The sequence below is a fragment of the Anolis sagrei genome, chromosome 1 (genome assembly GCF_037176765.1).
Source record: "Anolis sagrei isolate rAnoSag1 chromosome 1, rAnoSag1.mat, whole genome shotgun sequence".
Lineage (NCBI taxonomy): Eukaryota > Metazoa > Chordata > Lepidosauria > Squamata > Dactyloidae > Anolis > Anolis sagrei.
The window spans coordinates 120,268,486-120,290,344 of NC_090021.1; the positions used below are offsets into that span (position 1 = coordinate 120,268,486).

General features: G+C 37.7%; 1 protein-coding gene across 1 annotated transcript in view; it reads right to left on the reverse strand.

Moving 5' to 3' along the window:
• Positions 1-1,118: 1,118 nt before the first annotated feature.
• The window catches only part of TPO (thyroid peroxidase), a 93,651-nt gene continuing 72,910 nt past the window's right edge, over positions 1,119-21,859 (reverse strand). The window contains exons 11-16 of the mRNA XM_060772190.2: positions 21,397-21,567; positions 20,678-20,915; positions 19,443-19,651; positions 17,855-18,025; positions 12,784-12,915; positions 1,119-1,222 (exon numbers count right to left, since the gene is read on the reverse strand). Coding sequence (XP_060628173.2) covers positions 1,119-1,222; positions 12,784-12,915; positions 17,855-18,025; positions 19,443-19,651; positions 20,678-20,915; positions 21,397-21,567 — 1,025 coding nt within the window. The remainder of the gene's footprint in view (positions 1,223-12,783; positions 12,916-17,854; positions 18,026-19,442; positions 19,652-20,677; positions 20,916-21,396; positions 21,568-21,859) is intronic.

A 21,859-nucleotide genomic window follows, 5' to 3' on the forward strand; every position in this document is an offset into this window, starting at 1 on the left:
GTTGGTAGATCGCAGAGAGATTGATTGGTAACATATAATAAAAGTTACCCATAGTTAACTCACAATGTTGTGTTGTCTCATGATTTCACTGATGGAAGAGCAAAGGGCAGACACAACAACACGGAAAGAGGGTAGAGAGGTTTGGTGCTTTTTAGGTTCTTCCAGAATGGGCTAAATGCTTGCCCTTGTTATGGTACTTGAGAAGGAGACAGTTCCTTTTTTTAATATAAGAGTTAAGGTACAGTACTTACACTGACCCATGGATTAGTTGACTCACTTTTGTTGGGGGAAGGGAGTGGCAAATTGATTTTTTGACTAAAATTTCTAGAATTATAAATGAGTGTATAGGGTATGTAAAATACAAATATGAAAAAATCATATAATTTTTCAGCTGTATTCACTTCCACCGTTTTTTGTAGAACCCCCAAATCTTTTTGATCATTCCCAGATATCCTATACTTCTCCAATTCTATTTAGTTTTTTTTAATGCAGACATATTGCTCCTGGAAGCTTTGTAGTATAAAAGAATCTACTCTTATTTCAAAAGCTCTGCAAGCCTGTCAGTGAACTCAAGAATTGAAATTGAGTTCACTGATGTGATGGCAAAATGCCTGATGTGACGACCAAATTTGAGGTGCTGCTGCCCACAATGTGCCTATCATAACTGCTCATCCCCGTGCAGTCTGGATGCCACTGGCCCAAATATTGACAATCTTTAGATAAAACTTGAGATGTGGAAACAGTTCACAGTCTAATTTCAATCCGTGGGTGGACATGAAATCCAGGTAGAGAAAACTGCACTGCCTATTCATAATCTGATTTTACAGGCTGTTGATATTCAGATACATATGCTCTCTCCTCTGCTTCCTTCTTCCTTCTCTCTGCCTCTCCCCCTGTCCTCATGTTGTATCATTGCTAAATGTTTTTTATCAATGCCTGGAAAGTTACTTGAAGAAAATAAATAAATGTGATGCCATGATGGAGCTGTCCACAATTCAACAAAAAAGTGATATTATCCGGGGTTTTTTTACATGAAGAGAACAAACATCTTATATAAAATTATTAAAGAAAAATAGTTACGGCAAATAACAAGAAGAACAATAATCACAAATGGATACTTACCACCAGCAGACCACAAGCCAGCTTAACAATGCCAAAAAACTGACGAGAATGGCACCCAAAATGATGGAGACCAGAGAGCCTTTGGAAAGTTTCCCATAATCTGAAATAATAAAATGTTAATTTTTAATTTTCATCTACAAAATTGAATAAAAACTTTATTTCAACAAATTTCAAAGACAGCTCATCACCCATCTTAAAGCTATTTTGGAATATTTTTACTTTTTGAAATTGATTGTGCATAGTGCTGTGAGAACTGTTTTGTATTATCATTCTTGCTAATCTATGTCCAGCTGTGTCAATTTTGCAGTTCAGATTAGAGATTTAAAGAATAGTTGTAACTATACTTTTCCCTGATGGAAAAAAAAGATCTCATTGCACTTCAACATGCTATGGGAATTTTGTATGACTGTTTTCAGGTTGTTGGTCTGAAAGTAAGAAGCCGCCTATCCTGCTGCTGTTGCAAGCTGAGCACCTCAGAATCTGTTGAAAGTTCCCAGAGGGGCCTCCACCGACATCCAAAGACGTGCTGCCTGTGAGTGGCCATGGGAAGCCTCAGATAGGCTGCTGGCAGATCGAGCTGTTGCCAGTCCCAGCCAATCAGAGGGTGGGGTGGGGCCTGCTACTGATTGGCCAGCTGGCTGTGCTGGGAAGGAGAAACCCCCGGCAGGTACAATGGCAAGCAAGAGGACGCTTGCTGCCGAAATATCTCCTCCCAGTAATTCAGGCAGAGCATTGAGAGGTAACAGCATCAAGGCTCCAAAAACCAACCAAACACATTATCCAACTACAATTACTTCACAATTTATTAAATGTCTGTCTAAGCTGCAGAAATAGATTAGTATTGCTTCCGTCTTCCAAAAGCAACCTTATAACAGTAGTCTTGCTTTTTTTCTAGCTTCCAGCTGTCAAACCTCCTACTTAGTTTGGAAGAGGATTCTATAGACAGAAGTATGAGGTTAAATGCTCCTCCTAGACAGAACTTGAAAATATTCTGATTTTATAGTACAACTCCCATAATTTTCCAGTAAGAATGGCCACGGGAACTGGGGAATTGGGAAGATATATCCTAAAAAAGTAATTATTCACAGGCTCTCTTCCTAGGGAATCCAGAAATTGTAGCTGCCAGTCAAAACTGCCATACTGTTGATGAGCACAAATAGTTTCCGAAAGTTAGAAACTGTGTATTACACCTGTTAAAGTACTGGAAATTGACTGAGAAGGCCTAGATTCATAGCTCTGTTTATTTAAAAATATTGGTTAATTGTGTCCTTTCTTTAGACCAAGTGTGGTAACTGTAGTACTCCAGATGTTTTTGGCCTTTATCAGCCATAGCCAGTATATATGATGATATGGGATAATCCTAGTAAGAAAAAGACCTGGAAAGCCACAATTGCCCATTCCTGTCTTCGAGAATTTACCATCTCATCATGGCTTATTTAAGGAAGGTAGTATTGATGGATACCATGTAAGTGGCTCCATGTTCCTTGGAGAAAGATCGAGATGGAATTGTAATAAATAATAATTTAAGTCATCTTGGTAAACCTTATGTATAAAAGGGAAGGAAGGTTATATAAGGCTACAGCATGAAATTTTACTAGAACTATCATAGATTTTGTGAGCACTTTGGTTGGAAGACTGAAGTTGCTTGAATGATGTAACACATGATGAACTGCTCAAATAAACCAGTAATATTTACATTCTGAATGCTGTTTTTAGAATAGTAAGCAAATTACAACTAGCTCAATTTTTTTTTTAGATATTTCATCCAAATCTCCTTTGCTATAATTTTACTTGGAGGCAAAGGTTGATTTCCCACATTGTGTAGGTGAAGTGTGACATTCTTTCTGCAGAGTTCATGCCATAGGAAGGCAGCTCCCAAGTGTCTGGAGTCCGGTGGTAGTATTCTCCAGATTTGGCTATTTACTGTCTCTGATGAGGAGGGAGAGATGCAGCATCCAGCTATTATGCAGTTGGAATAATCGCTCTTCCAGATCTTTAATACTGGATATCTGAAAAGGTGGGTTCAGTACTCCCTGCTCTATCCCTGGTTAGTAAATGGTGTAGCAGCATTTTTGGAAGCTGTCAGGGATGTTGCAGAAGGAGGTATTGAATACTTATCTCTCCATGGCCCAAAAGGGGGCATAGCTACAGGTTATGCATATGAATGTCTCAAACAAGATTCCAACTAATGTGCAGTTCACCAAGCTTTTGTATTGTACTTGTCATTTTAGATTCTTAGATTTCATGCTTTTTAAAACATAACTTAACTGCTCAATGCATTCCAGATGCCATAGTCCATTTGCTTGTCAATGATTGTTTTTATCTGTTTTTAAATGTTAATTTAAGATGTTATTTTATATTGTATGGGACATTGAATGTCCTCCTTGTTTTGGAAGCTGCCTGAGTCAACTTGGGTAGAGCGGGTGGGTTAGAAATAAAATTATTATTATTATGTCATTGTTTTTCAGAAATGTAAGGCCAGAATTTTGAAACTATATAGCTGGTAAATTGCATTTATACTGTAGAGCAGCTACTAACTTGGTAGCTTTACTGGTCTCCTCTTGTTTTTGGTAGCTACCTTCTATTGAAGGAACATAGGATACTACAGTATTCAAAGTCAGATTTGTTACTGTTGGCATTGGCAAGAACAAATATTTTCACATTTTTGCTCCACTTTGAGAGAATCCTTGAAAAATGGGCAGTTCTGAGAGCTATTTGCAGTTTGGAAACTGTTTTGTGAAGAAAATGACACTTTTTGCACATAAATATTGCTTTCTGTGCAGCAAACATGTTTTGTGCACAAAACCCTCCATTTTGTGTGCCATCCCTTTTTGTACATAGAATAAGCCTCACAGTATAAAAAAAATCATTCTGTTCATAGAGCTGGGAAAGGCCTCAGGGTTTTGACCGTATACCATATGCACTCCATGAGAGGTGATTTCATCAGGAAAGAACAGTCATCAGGCTATTTTGCTATAAATAGAATCTAGATTTTTCCACTATTAATCATAATGAAATAGACCTGGATCATGTTTGCACTTAATAACAAAGATAACACATTTTTCAATTCTGTGTAGCTCTAAAATTGTGGCTTTTTGAGTAAACAGCACTAAATAGTTGCTGACTGATTGAATATAGTGTGGTTGAGGCATTTAATCGAGCACAAAGGGATACATGACATATAAAGGAATATGAATGAGCCCCAAGGAAGATTGTGTGGTCTAGCCAACCATTCAGAATTATTAGCAATTTAGAACTTGCCCCTAAGGTTTATATTGAACTTTTATAGTAATATAAGTCTCAGTCCTGAGACCAGGATATGCGTGGCATAATATTTTTTAAAAGTTTGTTCATTTCTCTCTCTTCCTGATGTCTCACTCTTGTTCTTAACTATGAGTTGTTTGTAAATGGGATGTTTGGGACTTCCGGTGGACATGGCGACGGGATAGCCTCGTCGAGAGGGAGCTCCCGACGAGGACCAGCGTGGGTGGTTAGGTAGAGCTAAAAAAAAAGCTCCCCCCTTTGCCGGATTGAGTGCAAAGGTGTCGTGAACCCCAAGGACGCTTGAGGCCCCAAAGATCTCTCCCCCCTCAAGGAGGAGAAATCGAGAGGGTCCGAGCGGGAAGGGGAAGCGAGCCACCCCGCAAGGATCAAGCCGCGAGGCTTGTCTAACCGCCGCCAAAACCACTCAAAATAGAAGAAGAGGAAGACAGAAGAAACCCCGGCTGGGGAAAGGAAAAAAGAAAGACCCCAACCCCAGGTAACGGGAAGGTGTTCCCAAATTAATAATATTTGAAGGAAGGGAGGAACGGAGGGAAGAGAAAGATAAGGAAGGCTGAAGAAGGAACAAACAATAAGAATAAAGAATAAAGAACCAAAGAATAAAGACAATCAAGGAACATAAATTATATATAGGTGATTTGATAACCTGGGCAAATTGGACTAAATTGGATAAGAGGAAATTTGGCGAAAATAGATCAAATTAATGGAAAATAAGCTGATCTATGGAAATTAATCTTTATATATATACTATAATTTACTATAAAAGAAGTAAGGAGGATAAAGAGCCCCTCACGCAATCCTAGTGGAGGTTCCTTTTGGAACTAGAGACGGAAGAAAGAAAGATAAACAATACCGACCTTGACGCCATTATTGTTGAGTCTACCCCTGCCTTCTTTATAAACAATCTGGCTGCATGAAGTAAAGGAAGTGACGGAGCAGGAACAGGAAGGCAGGAGACTCTGGAGGACTAAGAAAAGAGAGGAACCAAGAGGGGTCGGAAAGGAGTGAAGGAGGAAGTGACGGGGCGGAAGGAGAGCTGGCGCCATTTTGGATCATAGAGAAAAAACGCTATAGACTGGCAGAGAAGGAATTTGTGCATTTGGAAGACAGGGAGAATTGGAGGAGCAAAGGAGTGGCGGTGCAAGCATAAGAGTCATAAATAGAAGTGACGGAGAGGAGATACGAGGACGAGAAGAAGACGACGACGGACCAGGAAGAGAAGAAGACGGCGACGGACCAGGAAGAGAAGAAGACGACGACAGACCAGGAAGAGAAGAAGATGACATCGGACCAGGAAGAGAAGTAGACGAAAATTACTATAATTGGGAGGAGAACTGGATGATAAATAACCATTGAAGGAACAAACATAAAGAGGAACAGATAAGTAAAGGACTAACCTAAAATTTTGGTGCCCCCAAGTGGAGGAAAAGAGTTTGTGCTTCCTATTAGAAAGTTTATATTTTAGAAATTTTAGATTGGTGATAAATTGATAACCCATTGTAGTCAATATACTATTACATGAAATTGACTTTAAACAAGATAGTGTCATATCCTTTTTAAAAGGGGGAAAATTAGAATAAAATAAATAAAATTAATTAAAATTGGTGAAAGTATTAGATTTTAAATATTAGTGGGTAGATATACTATGAGTGAATGAATTAACTTTATAATTTGTTAATAATTGAATAATTGAAGACCTTTAAGAAGTAAGAAGTAAGAAATTGATTTATATCACAATTGGCTATGAAATTAAATTAAATTGATGGACTTTTGCTTTGAAAATCAATACTATAATTGATAATAGATGTAATTAGAATAAAGATTTTTGGGAAATAAGAGGCAATTGGGAAATGACAACTCCAGGTAAAGCAGAGTCAAGAAGAGGATCATTGGATATAAATCCTAAAATGGATAATCTTTTAAAAGAGATTAAAAAGATATCAGAGAAACAAGATGCGTTGAAAACAGAATTGAAGGAGGAAATGAAGACTAAACATGAGGAGTATTATAAGAAACAAGAAGGAATAATTACTAAAATGACAGAAGAATTTAAAGTAATGAAAACAGAAATAAAAGAGGAATTTGGACAGATAAGGAAAGATATAACACAGCTGGATGGAGAAGTAAAGGAATTGAAAGCCTCTAAAGAGAAAATAGAAGGAACGCAAAAGGAGATGACACAAAAAATAAAAGGACTAGACAGACAAAGGGAAAAAATAGAACTAGAACAAGAAAGACTACTGCAAATGCAAATGGATTTTCAATTGAGACTCAGAAATATAATGGAAGATGACAAAGAAGATATAAGATTATTGATAATCAAAATTCTGGCAGATTGTTTGGAATGTGAGGGAGATGAATTAGAACAGGAAGTGGACCAAGTCTACAGGATATCATCATTTTATTCTAGAAGAAATAAGACAGATAGGGACGTGATAGTGAAATTTACAAGAAAGAAGGTACGAGATGATGTGCTCTATAATAATAATAAAAAACCAATCTTTTACAAAGGAAAGAAAATTGCGGTTCTGAAAGAATTCCCACAGGCAACCTTAGCAAGAAGAAGAAAATACTTTTTCTTAACAGAAGAATTGAAGAAAAGAATGATAAGGTTCAGGTGGGAAAGAAAAGAAGGGATAATGGTGACATACAAGGAAGAAAGATATTGGTTGACAACAGAACACAAGGCCAAGATTTTTTATGAAAAACTTATGAAAGAGAAGGAAGGAGATGAAGAGCAAGGAGAAGAGGAAGAAGAAGAAGAATTAGGAGAAGAAGAAGAGGAAGAGGAAGCAGAGGTAGAGGAAGGTGAAGAAAGAAGATTATCTACACCAAGGAAAGGAGTAAAGGCAAAAAAGGCAAGATATAAATCACCAAAGGATTATGGCTTTTTAGGAAAAGAACCAAAACCACAGAGAATGACACCACGGAAAAAGGAAGAAAAAGGAGGTCAGAGTTCGGAACAATCGGCAACTGAAACAATGGAATTGGCTTTTGGCGACACAGGATTGGGACCAGATAAAGATAAATAAAATGATGGAGAGACAAATAAAATGTTTTTCGAATAATATTAACGGTATGAATTCCCCCCAAAAACGGAAGAGAGTATGGAGGAGTCTGAAGACACAGAATTTTGATGTAATAATGTTACAGGAAACGCATATCTGTGATAAACATGTGGCACACCTTCCGAATAAAAAATTAGGAAAGGAATATTATTCGGCCTATGAAAAAAAGAAAAGAGGAGTGGTTACGTATGTAAAGGACTCAATAGATTCAGAATTGGCATTTAGAGATACAGAAGGAAGATGTGTGGCAGTGAAAATAATAATTGGAGATTCCAAAATATTGGTTTGTAATATATATGCTCCCAATGGACCGAAGAAAAAATTTGCTGAATTCTTAAATACTAAGTTAAAAGAAACAGAATTTGATGAACTGATTTTGGCAGGAGACTTTAATGGGGTCGTCGATTGTCAGATAGATAAAAGTTTGAAGAAAAAGAAGTTTAAGGGAGGGAAACTCCCCCAGAAATTCATGGACTTACAAAAAGACTTCGATCTTGAAGATGCATGGAGAATTAGAAATAAAGATAAAAGAGACTTTACCTTCTTCTCGAATAGACATCAATCCTGGTCAAGAATTGATATGGTTTGGATTACTAAGAATCTCTCTACTAAAGTGAAAGAGATTAATATTCTGCCACGAGACTTATCAGATCACTGCCCTCTGGAAATTGTCGTAAATCAAAAAAATTATCATAGAAAATGGAGATTAAATGAGAACTTAATAAAAATGGAAGATGACAAAGAATATTTCAAGAAGTTAATTCAGGACTACCTACAAACAAATAGACTAGATTCAATGGAGCCACGAGTGGTTTGGGATGCCTTTAAGGCAGTCATGAGAGGGCACTTTATTCAACAAGGAGCAAGAAGGAATAGAGAGAGAAATAAAAGAATAAATGAGCTGAGGGCAGAAATAGCAGTAAAAGAAATGGAGTTAAAGAAAAACCCATCTAAACGAACAGAGAAACAATTGGTGACACTGAAACAGGAAAAAAACTACGTGGAGCTGGAATTCCAATCAAGACAGATGAAATTTCTAAAGCAACAGGCTTTTGAAAATGCTAATAAACCGGGTAAATGGTTGGCAAACCAGGTTAGAAAAAAGAGGCAAACCAACCATATTGCTAAAATAAGTACCAAGGACAAGGACTTGAAAACGGATAAAGAAATTTTGGAGGAGTTTCGGACTTTTTATACACAACTATATACAAAGGAGGATATAAAGAAAGAAGATATTATGGAATATATTGGACAAATGAAACTGGATAAAATAACAGATGAAGATAGAGAAGAACTGAACAAAGAAATAACAGAAGAGGAAATCGAGAAAGCCATTAGTAAAATGAATGCAGATAAAGCTCCGGGACCGGATGGGTTTACGGCAGGATTTTACAAAACGTTTAAACAGCAGTTGATACCTATTTTTAAAGTTATAGCGAATGAAGCTTTAAAATCTCGAAAGGTTCCAGACTCCTGGAAGGAGGCAGAAATAACTGTGATACATAAAGAAGGATCACCGGAGAATGATATTAAAAATTATAGGCCGATCTCCTTGTTAAATACGGATTATAAACTGTTTGCAAATATCATGGCCACAAGATTAAAAATTTTTTTAAGTAAGTGGATTGGAGAAGAACAAACAGGTTTTCTTCCAAATAGACATATGAAAGAAAATATACGCAACGTTCTAGATCTTTTGGAATATTATGAGACCAATCATCAAAAGGAATTTGCCCTTTTGTCAATAGACGCCGAGAAAGCATTTGATAATTTGAATTGGGATTTCTTCAAGATTTTGATACAAGAGTTGGATATGGGAGAGAAATTTAATAATGCAATTAATGCTATTTATGAATTTCAAAAAGCTAAGGTAAAAGTGAATGGGCAAGTGACTCAAGAATTTGAAATTACGAAAGGCACGAGACAAGGTTGTCCACTCTCCCCATTAATTTTTGTTATGGCAGTGGAGATCCTGATGAAGAAAATCAGAGAAGATGAAAAGATCAAAGGAGCAAAAATTGGTAAATTTGAATATAAAATACGAGCGTTTGCAGATGATTTAATAGGTACAATTGAAAACCCGGAGAAAAATTTACAAAGTTGGATAAACAAAATAGAAGATTTTGGAAAGGTGGCAGGTTTTAAGATGAATATGAAGAAAACTAAACTTTTATTTAAGAATGTGAATAAGGAGAAACAAATAAAGATTCAACAACAGGTTGGAATTGAAGGTGTCAAGAAAATTAGATATCTAGGAGTCTGGATCACAGCCAGAAATGGACAACTTTTAAAGAATAACTATGAATTAGTTTGGAAGAAGGTCCAAAGGGATTTGCAGAACTGGGACCGGCTGAAACTATCTCTCCTGGGTAGAATATCCTTGATAAAAATGAATGTATTACCAAAACTTATGTTCTTGTTCCAGAATATACCGATAATAAGAAGTCAAACTCTGTTCAAACAGTGGAAGAAAGATTTAATGAAATTCGTTTGGAAAGGAAAAAGACCAAGAATTAATTATATGAATTTAATAGATAAGAAAACAAGAGGAGGATTGGGATTTCCCGATCTGAAGACCTACCATGAGGCCTGCGCACTGTCCTGGATTAGGGATTGGATGACTTTAGACAAAGAGAAGTGCCTAAATCTAGAAGGTCATGATTTAAGAGTGGGATGGCACGCGTATATATGGTATAATAGAGAGATGAAGGAGAAAAATTTCGGCAATCATTTCGTGCGAGCCTCCCTATTACGGACATGGATGAGGTATAAAGCTCTTTTCTATAAAACAACACCATTATGGATTTCAGCAATGGAAGCGCATCAAAGAAGACTACTAGGATGGAGGACATGGCCAAGATACAAGGATATATTGGTGAAGGGGACAATAGAGATGAAATCATTTGAACAATTAAAGACTTTATTTAGCAATATAACTTGGTTAAATTACCTACAAATTAAAGACTATTTTAAACAAGATCAAAAAACAGGTTTTGATTGGAACGAGAATATATGGGATAGAATACTAAAAACACAAAGGAAAACGGTTACAATATTATACAATAAATTGCTCCAGTGGATGACAGAAACAGAACAGGTGAAAACCTCTATGATTAAATGGGCGGAAAATATAAGAAGGCCCATCCACTTTGGGGAATGGGAAAGGATGTGGAATAAAAAATTGAAATACACATATGCTATGGACTTAAAAGAAAATTGGTATAAAATGTTTTATAGGTGGTATTTGACTCCGAGTAGACTGAGCCATATGTATCAAAATGTATCAGATAAGTGCTGGAAATGTAGTGAGCAAGTAGGCACCTTTTACCACATGTGGTGGACATGTAAAGAAACAACAAAGTTCTGGTCTATTATTCATGAGGAGTTACAAAAAATATTAAAGAAAAGCTTTAAGAAGAAACCTGAATATTATCTTCTGGGATTTACAGATGATGACTGTAAACTGGATGAGAATGAAGATAAATTATTTACCTATTGCACAACGGCGGCTAGGATGGTTTTTGCCAAATACTGGAAGAATGGTGAGGTTCCGAGTATTGAAGACTGGTGGAAGAAAATTAAAGAAATAAGAGACATGGACGAACTAACTTTTTTGTTGAGAAGAAATGAAGGAAGAGTTTTGAGGAGGACAGATTGGTCCCTGATATATGATTATGAAAAGAAAGCTGAAAAAACAATGGGATGAGAATAGATATTAAGGTGAAGAAATATCTTGAAAAGATCCTGAGGTTGGAGTGGAAGTCATTTTAGAATAGTTTGAGTAGTTGTGTTGTATGTATTAGATGGTAGTTAGATATGGTGGGTTTCTGTGGTTTTTTTTGTGTGTACCTCTCCCTTTCCTACTGTTCTATCTTCTTGTTTTTTGTTCCCCCTCTTTCCTTGTGTGGATTGTGAAAAACTTAATAAAAATCATTTCAAAAAAAAAAAAAAAAAGTAAATGGGATGTTTGTACATACCAGAGATGTGAACATGGAAACAATATTTATCTAGGGTGAGTCAAACTGGAATCTGCATATTGCTAAGTACTGAAAGATTCTTAGGGATCTGGATTAGAGTGACACAAACACTCTATCTCTATGACTGATGCATTCCCCCACAAGCACTTATATAAAGAAAACATGATTGAAGAGAGGAGAAGAAAGAAACTCTGGAGCGTATTTGGGCAGTTCTTGTTTTTCATCACGGTGACTTGTTTTGCCATGGTTTTCCAATCTTTATACTTTATGGGAGAGATGAGAAATAATATATAGTTTAATCCATTTTTCTAGATCTCTCTCTGAAGACTAGGAATGTCACAAACATTTAATAGAGTCTATAGAAACTCAAGAGTCTATAGCCCCAGATGTTTGTTTGGAAAATGCAGCTGAGTGTTCAAGTCCTTCTGCCTCCGGCATTCTAGTCTCCACATCCATCACCCATCCTGTCCTATGGCACTTTCTGCAGCTTTGGTGTTGACTGAGCAGAAAACAAAAAACCTCTAAGATATTTCATTTATTAAACTCCCTAGCCTTTGCACTTATCCTTCTGACATTTTGCTGGTTTCTGGCCTAAGGACAGCCTTATTAAATATCCAATTGTCCTGGAAACTGGATGGAGTTAGGAAGCAAATCATTTCCTTCCTTCAGATTGTACTTCTGTCTCTATCTTTCTACCCATCCTCATAGTTTCCTAAGCAGGGCCACCTCTCTTTGGTCATTTTCCACAACAATTTCCTACAAAGAGGAGAAGGGGGTCTGCGTGCATAGTTTTGAACTCCCTGAAACTGCAAAAGCTGCTCTTTTTTTTTTTTTTTTGCAAAATTCCTTGCAACTATTCTTTTGAAATGTGTCAGATATGAGCCCCACTGGAGAGTCAATTACCTTGCAAATTTCATACCGTTTTGGCAAGAAAAGACTAAATTGTCAGTTTTCCCCTTAAAGCTTCCATCACCACCACAATTTGCTCTAAAGGCAGGCAGCACTACAACCCTGACACCTACTCATATAAAATATAGTAAGCATTATATGTTCTGAAGAGGCTACTGTGACAATACTGAAACATAATGAGGTTCACATGCATATCCATGAATAAAGCATGTGTGAATCACAGATTCAGCCCTAATATTCCATGTAGTTGTATGATTTAAAGCAGGAATCAGAATATGCGGCCCTGTGTTATTGGACTGGAACTCCCATTCAATACTAGTCAGCAAAGCCAATGGTGAGGAATGTAGGGAGCTGCCATTCAACAGCTTCAACCCCCACCCCACTGGTTGAACATTTTTGTCCATAAAGCAATGTAGTCATCTTACCTGTACAACTTTTCCTATCTTCTGCTAGTTCATAGGGATCTGTACAAAGACACTGGAAAGTTCCCTTAAGGTTTACACATTTAGCAGAGGAATGACACGGTGGATTATCTTTGTTTTCACATTCATTAATATCTGGAGACAAACACAAAGGCAATACAATTATAAAATAAGAGTGCAGTCTAAGAACCAGATTCAGGGGCACAAAAAGGCTACAAAGCTCAGTACTGAACACTGCATCCTCCGTTGGCTTCTCTTTGTTATAATGATATCTCCCTTTCCCTTTCTCGCATATCCTACAACCATCCTGTTTTGTACTTTTCACTTATGAAGTCCCCTTGGGGACTTTCATTGCATGTTTTACCTCCCCTTCAAGTAGAAGTGATCAGAGGTTATTTTAGAAAGAAACTCTTCCTGGATCTAAGAAAAGACATCCAGCCATGTTGATATTGTTCCTGTATGATATTAGAGGACGTGAGAGCTTCAAAGTCTAAAAATATCACAAAAACATGTTAGAAGTAGTGCTGGGGGTGCAGGTTTAATAAGGGGCTGCACTGGTGGTCATATTGTACATCCTAGCATAAAACATATAGAGATTATCTCACATGTGCTCAATTGAATTTGATTGTTCTATTCATCTCTTCTGCTATGTGCTACAATGGGAATGCATTGCATAAATACACATGAAGCCAAGAAAAGTGGGCTGTTGTAGGTTTTTCAGGCTGCATGGCTATGTTCTAGAAGCATTCTCTCCTGATGTTTTGCCTGCATCTATGGCAGGCATCCTCAAAGGTTGTGAGATCTGAGGACCTCACAACCTCTGATGATGCCTGCCATAGATGCAGGCAAAACTTCAGGAGAGAATGCTTCTAGAACGTGGCTACGCAGCCCGAAAAACCTACAACAACCCCGTGATTCTGGCCATGAAAGCCTTCGAAAAGCCAGGAAAAGGTTTGATACTGTAAAAACTGGACAAACAGCTACATAAGCAGTGTGCGGTAGCATTTTTCTGGTCTCAGTTCGTACATGTCTCATTATAGTTTTTATTTCCATAGAGCAGACAGATTGCAGCTTATTTGCATTCTTTAGAATAGTAACAGAATTGGTGAGAATGATTCACGCAATTTATTCATTCATCTTGTTTCCAGAGCATTAATCTGCTTGGAAGGGGTGGGATGTTATTAACATTCATTTAACAGCTTTATTCTGTTATGAGGCACTTAGGTGGATCACATTCTGGAGGCCACATAGGATGTGACTAAAAGAGAAGGCTGCAAGGCCCATTTCAATCATACCATTATTTCAATCATTTTCTTTTCCAAGAAATGTTGATAAAACAGGGTTCATCACTGGTAGCTCATGCATGCAAATGAAACCATCGCTTGTTAAAACATCTTGAATATGGGCTTGTTAAATTTCTTCTCTCGGTATATTCATCAGGGTTGAATATGCATGTGCATGCAGAAGCTGGGGGACGCTGTGTACCGTGTACCATCACTTATAAAAATGCAGTGTAAGAGGAGTGTGAAGTGATGCAGTGCATTGGAATGAACTCACACAATTTTCACTTTCATTTGGAACCTGGATTCAATAAATTCTGTCCTGATGATATGTGAATATGAAGAATGAGGTTAGATCGATTCATGCCTCTCTTTCTGGTTTCCACCTTAAAGTGGTCAGGCCAAAGAAAGCGAATGTTCTGCCCTACAGTATGTGCCAAAGCTTGAAATTAGTTCATTAAAAATAATTTTCTATTTGTACTTGGTTAATTTTTAAAACAATGATTAAAACGTTGTTACTTTAATCATTAGTGATTATATTTATGGGTTAAAGGAGGATTAATGGTTCACATTATTTATTTATTTATTTATTTACGGCGCTTATATGCCGCCCTTCTCACCCCGAAGGGGACTCAGAGCGGCTTACAATATATATTTTCATACAATATTATATTCTTAGCAAAGTACAATATCAGTATATATTACTATATTGCACTATACCATTATATTGTAATATTATTAGTAATATTACATGTAATTAAATATATAATTATAATTATAATATTGAATTATTATTACTAGTATTATACTGTATTACATTATAATATTATAAATATTATATGTATATACAATATACTATATTACATTACTCCATTACTATCGAGTGTAATGAGGGGTTTGGCATTTTTAGTGATTTCAATTGGTTTTCTGAACTTTAAGCTAATAACAATGTAATAATTTTTCACTAAAATGGTTAACATGAACAAATTAATTTCTGATTTAACAACAGCATGTCACTGTTAACATCAATGCTCTTTTACTTTCCCATATTTCCAATGACTTGAACTGGTGATCTCAATTCAGGCCACATGAGCACAGTGGCTGAACCTACTTGGACACTGTGCCTCCCTCCTTATCAAAGGTGAATGAAGGATCACTAAGACAACAAGTCAATTGACACAGCTAATTGTTCTGCCACCAATAAGCAGTAATGTAACAACAACTGGTATATAATATCCAATGGCTTTGCCACTGCATTCAGATACTTTATCTCCAACCTATCTTTTCTGTGGTTTGCAATGTCACAACGAGATGTGATGTGGCAAATAACACAAGGCACACCCTCTGTTTAGGAGCTCTATCCAACACCACTCACTACTCAAATATTAATCCTACTGGCTTTGACCCAATAATATTTCCATATGCCATTTTGGATTATTTTCTCCTTGTTCAATGTATTTATTTACTTTATTTATATACCACTTTTCTCAGCCCTCAGGTGACTCAAATGTATGTTTAGGGATGACTGTGGGACTTAGGGTGCTATTGCTGCATTTTTAGGTAGTTTAGAAGATTCTGGTCGATTGGGGGAGGGCAAAAACAAATCAACCCCACCCTCCAAATTTCAATTTATGTTGTATGTGTGAACTTCAAGTGTCTTTTTGGATCCTAAGGATGGTTTTGCCCACCTCTCATCTGGTTGCTCAGCTCTGAACCATCTCCACAGATTGGTCAAAGTGAGGTTCCTTCGAGAACAGGCGGAGGAAAGCTTGGCTAAGCATCCTATTCTTTCCCAACTACTGGTAGTTTGAAGATTGAGAGAAAAAAGGGTTCCAGTTAACGCACCATAAGAAAACTTGGCATAACATTGCATCTAAGCTGGTTTTTAATTTTTTCTTTGAAGAGGTATATTTCAGTTGCATTCATAGAACTTTCTCTTACATAGCTCATGGATAAACGGAGCAGAGTAATTGTTGATGATTATGATCATTATTTTTTTTAAGAATTAAATCTGCCAAACGAGACTACTATGAAATCACAAAGGATAAAGGAATTCAAGTCATAGAAATGATAATTTTATGTGAGATCTCAAAGCTATTCCAGAAATTTAGTGGCGCACATAGACATTTCAAAGCGATCTGCAATTTGCTTTACCTTTGGCCTCAATTAGCTTAATTCTTAGGATGAATAAATCCTAATACTCTATAACCAAGAACTATAAGGATAAGTAGCTAAAAAAGAACATTTTATATGGTAGCATTCACAGTGAAGGACCTTGTGCATTTTCATGATAGAGAAAAATATACAGATACAGTGGGGCCCCCAGTATCTTCTGGGGTTTGGCTCCAGGACCATGAAAATAATAAATCAGTGGATGTTCCAGTCCCATTATATACAGTGGTATAGTGAAATGGCAACCCTTGAACAACATAAATGAGTGCTGGAGAGAGCCTGAGGATCTGTGAAAGGACTGGAGGCTACAGTAGGGTATTTCTGCATATCATCATACTGTTTCCTGTGAGTCAAATCAATGTTTGTTTTGCATTTTTTTCAAATATTTTCAAGCTGTGATTGGATGATGAATCCATTGGTACAGAACTTTTAGATAACAACGGCCAACTGTGAATTCTGCCCTCTAATAGGTGTTGTTCATTCATTCAGTCGTTTCTGACTCTTCGTGACCTCATGGACCAGGCCATGCCAGAGCTCCCTGTCGACTGTCACCACCCCCAGCTCCTACAAGGTCAATCCAGTCATTTCAAGGATGCCATCCATCCATCTTGCCCTTGGTTGACCCCTCTTCCTTTTTCCTTCCATTTTCTCCAGCATAATTGTCTTATCTAAGCTTTCCTTTCTTCTCATGATGTGGGCAAAGTACTTCATCTTTGCCTCTACTATCCTTCCCTCCAATGAGCAGTCAGGCTTTATTTCCTGACTGCTCATTCCTGACTGGTTGGATCTTCTTGGTGTCCAGTGCACTCTCAGAACCTTCCTCCAACACCACAGTTCAAAAGCATCTATCTTCCTTCGCTCACCCTTCCCTATGGTCCAGCTCTCACATCCGTAGGTGACTATGGGGAATACCATTGCTTTAACTATGCGGATCTTTGTTGTCAGTGTGATGTCTCTACTCTTCACTATTTTATCGAGATTGGACATTGCTCTCCTCCCAAAAGTAAGTGTCTCCTGATTTCCTGGCTGCAGTCTGTGTCTGCAGTAATATTTGCTCCTAAAAATACAAGGTCTGTCACTGCCTCCATGTTTTCTCCCTCTATTTCCCAGTTATCAATCATTCTTGTTGCCATAATCTTGGTTTTTTTTATGTTTAGCTGCAACCCAGCTTTTGCACTTTCTTCTTTCACCTTGATTAGAAGGCTCCTCAGCTCCTCCTCACTTTTGGCCATCAAAGTGCTGTCATCTGTATATCTAAGGTTGTTAATGTTTCTTCCAGCAATTTTCACCCTAGCCTCTAATAGGTATGATGTTGAAATATTCCAATATGCAATGGAACACTGGCCATCTCATATGGTAAATTCCAGGCAGTGGTGAATTTAGTGCTCTCTGCTGCTTTGTGTGGCTCTCCAGAATTTGCTATACTGCACAAAACCATGGATAGTTGCCTATCTCTGATACTCCATGTGGAGTCCAAGTATAGTTTTTAAAAAGGAAATGGTTGAAGGAGGGAGGGGGAGAGGGAGAGGGAGAAAGCCTAATATGGATTGCACCCATCTTCTTATAATGTTTTGCTGGTATTCTTGCTAAAAACTAATGAGATAAGTGAAAAATAGAAGCACCTTGGCAAATGGGTGGTTTTGAATTCCATGTTTCTTTGGTACAAAACAATTGTTCTTCTCCTAGTAGCATGTATCCTTGGTCGCATGAATAGGTAACTATGGGTTTTTCTGCTTTGGAGCAATAAACAAAGCCACCATCTTCTATGCCTTTTGGGAAACCACAAGGCAGCTCTAGAAATAAGCAAAGTAACAAGGAAAATTGGTTAAAATACCTTTGGAGAACCTACATGTATAACTTTAGGGAATTAAAAAACTTGTTTAATTAATGTTTAAAACATGGCTGGAAAATCAAGCAGAACAATGTCCAGACTCAAATATAACCTTATGCCCACTGAAACAAGCCGCATGTTGTTGGAAGATGTCACACTGAATTTACAGACTTTCTTTGGTTTAGATATGTATGCCATTGCATTCTCACTCACTTCTACTTCAAGTTTTGATGTACTGATATTGGACATCTAAAATGCCTTTTCTGGTCTGCTATAGGTTTAGGGGCACTTGCTCACCTATAAGTTTTTTTTGAATGCATCAAAAAGAAATCCCAAACTGGATCAGAGGAGATGGACTAACATAAATATAAATACCTCTATTTTAGGAAATGTATGCAAATATATTTGTGTTTTATTACCATAAAAATGACGTTATCATACTATTACAATAGAATCATAGAATCAAAGAGTTGGAAGAGACCTCATGGGCCATCCAGTCCAACCCCCTGCCAAGAAGCAGGAATATTGCATTCAAATCACCCCTGACAAATGGCCATCCAGCCTCTGCTTAAAAGCTTCCAGAGAAGGAGCCTCCACCACACTCCGGGGCAGAGAGTTCCACTGCTGAACGGCTCTCACAGTCAGGAAGTTCTTCCTAATGTTCAGATGGAATCTCCTTTCTTGTAGTTTGAAGCCATTGTTCCGCGTCCTAGTCTCCAAGGAAGCAGAAAACAAGCTTGCTCCCTCCTCCCTGTGGCTTCCTCTCACATATTTATACATGGCTATCATATCTCCTCTCAGCCTTCTCTTCTTCAGGCTAAACATGCCCAGTTCCCTAAGCCGCTCCTCATAGGGCTTGTTCTCCAGACCCTTGATCATTTTAGTCGCCCTCCTCTGGACACATTCCAACTTGTCAATATCTCTCTTGAATTGTGGTGCCCAGAATTGGACACAATATTCCAGATGTGGTCTAACCAAAGCAGAATAGAGGGGTATAAATAAATTAGAGTTAATTTGAAATTTGATGGCAAATCTAAGATAAACACATTTCATGAGACAAAATGGAATTTGGTTAGGTACCTGAGGACACCTCAGACAGTTAACATGAGATTTATGGGAAATGCTAGCTTTTGGAAATGCTCCTTCTTTGCCTTCCAGCTCCTTTCATATGGTGCTGGAAACAAATATTGCTTGTGCCTGACATTGTGTCACGAAGAAGTCAAGATCACTTCCCTCTGAAGCTTTCAGCTTGTTCCTCATTTCCAGTATTGATCATGGAAGGGAAGCCATGGAGATTATAACCCTGTTCTTATTTACCCGAGAGTAATCTCCACTGAGCTCAGTGGGGCTTTCTTCTGAGTGAATATGTCTTGAATTACCTGCTTGTGGGGTTTCCTGCCAGGCTTCTAAATTAATACTGGGTATATTTTCACAAGGCTCAAAATCTTTAGGATATTTTCCAGGTTTGAAGACATCATGAGGTATTTCAGTAATGCCTGTGTTATCACAGATTAGTCTGGATAAAGAATATTTTCTGAGTTCACATCTTTGAGCTTCAGTAAAGACATCATCATTTTCCCACCAAAATCTGTACAGGAAGCAAAGCAAGACTAATTGATTCATTGATCAAATAAATTATAAGCTAGCTATTGAAGCCCAATAGACAATTTGATGTTTTGAAGGCCCTTAAGTTCTCTGTCTTGCTTTTTGGCCAGATAGTTTGTAGACATGTTATCAAACAAGACTGTGCCAAGAAATAACTTCTCACGTATGGACACTATTTCACTATGTATGGAAACCAAATGGAGAATGAACCTCACATACGTTTTCCCAAGTGCCAAGTTGTTTTCTCTGCCTCCCTCTCTCACACTCTTTCACATTGTTGAAAATGCACTGTGCGTCCATTTACCTCCCCATAACTCCCAAATGAACTTCCCCACTTAGCTAATAAAGGAGGCTTGGCCTGGCCATTAGATTGAGGCAATAATGACATTAGGCAACAGAAGCTGGAAGGCAGCAGTGCCAAATCCACAATTTCCCCCACAAATTTTCTAGCCTGTTCTCTCCCTTGGTGGATTGAACTGTGTGTGCTACTAAATCAGTCCCAAATTTCCTGAACTAGCCTGCTGTTTTCAGGTTTTAGCAGAGGAATGTGTCCAATTGCCTGCATTCAACTGCTTGTTCAGCAAACTTCTGTACATATAACAGTGACATTCATGATTTTATACTTTGTCTCAAGTAGAGCTATGTCTTGGACTGCCCCTACAAGGCAGGCAAAGTGGACAGGCAGTGAAAAATGGAAACCTGGGAGGAATAATTGCTATTTTGCTGCACAGATCCTTGTAATTTTTTGTAACATTTCATTTTTTTCATTTTAGAAAAATCTAGTTAGGAGTCCTAGGATATAATGATATGCAAGCCACACAATACCATTGCACTCTGCCTCATGTTGTTGCTGTATTTATTTCCCCCCCCCTTTTCCCCAATAATGAGACTCAAGGCAGCTGACAACGCATTTAAAACAATTCAAATTAAAATCTGTACATATGTACAGTTTTGAGATTGGGAGGGAAGGGTCTAAAGAAGTATTATAAAACACACTAAGCAAACTTACCGATCACCATCTCTCAGTGCTTTCATTTGTTTTCCAATTATACATGCAAATAACGGACCTGTTCTGGCATCTGGAAGAAAGTTTTCCAATATACCCCCAAGCCAGACATCAATGTTATCAGGGCTGCCATACAGTTCCAGAATATTTTGGACAACCTTTTTGTTTTGTATTGCTTCTGTCAGATCATTTTCTGTCTTTAGCATTGGCAAATCACAAAAGTTTCGCCAGTCATTGAAACCTAGAAAAAAATGCAATCATAGTAGTATTAAAACAGGTTTCTGTAATAACCTTTTTTACTCTGCCAACACATATTAACATCTAAAGACCTGAACCCAAGCCTAGATGAACTTTGATTTGGTAACCCTTTTAAAATTGATGGCAAAATCTTGCATGACATCAAAGAGAAAATATACAACATGTTTCATCATAATGCAATCACTTAGTCTATAGCAGGGGTTCTCAAACTTTTCAGTTGCAGATCCCTTTTTAAAGCAAGTTTCTCATGGAGCCCCGACAAATATTTATAAATTAAATTATATATTATATATAATGTGTATGTATATCAGACATGGGCAAACTTTTGGACACAGTGCCAAGAGGAAGGAGGAGGAGGTGGAAAGCAGCATGGTGCCATGGAGCCCCTCACTATCACTTGCAGAGCCCCAAAGCTCTGTGGAGCACACAGAGCATAGATTTTTTTTCTTAAAAAAGCTATTGACCTGGCAGCCCATGATCACGTCCCCGTTGTAAATCTAATGATGCCAAATCCAGTGAACCATTATTGGACAACACAAAGAGCTTCTTTGTTAATTCCTCATTCATCAGTTGATCTTGCAGTGGCAGTTTTGCAGCAGTTGCCAGAGTTCCTCTTAGAATGGGGTCCAGACCACCTTAGAATAGAATGATAAGGTCAGTGCAAGCTTTAGTAGGGCCAATAATTTGTCATCAATCCAAACTTATCTCTAAATATACACTTAAAACTTTGCATTGACTTTTCTTCTCAGGTAAGTCAGTATAGAATTGCAGTTTAAAACATTATAGCAGAGTTGGGAACCATGTGGGCTTGAAGATATCATTGGACCCCAAACTCCTAGCAGCCCTAGGGTACATCCACACAATTTGAAAAATGCATGACCTCCTGCACATTTACCTGAGGTGTCCAACTGATGTCTCAGGTAAAAG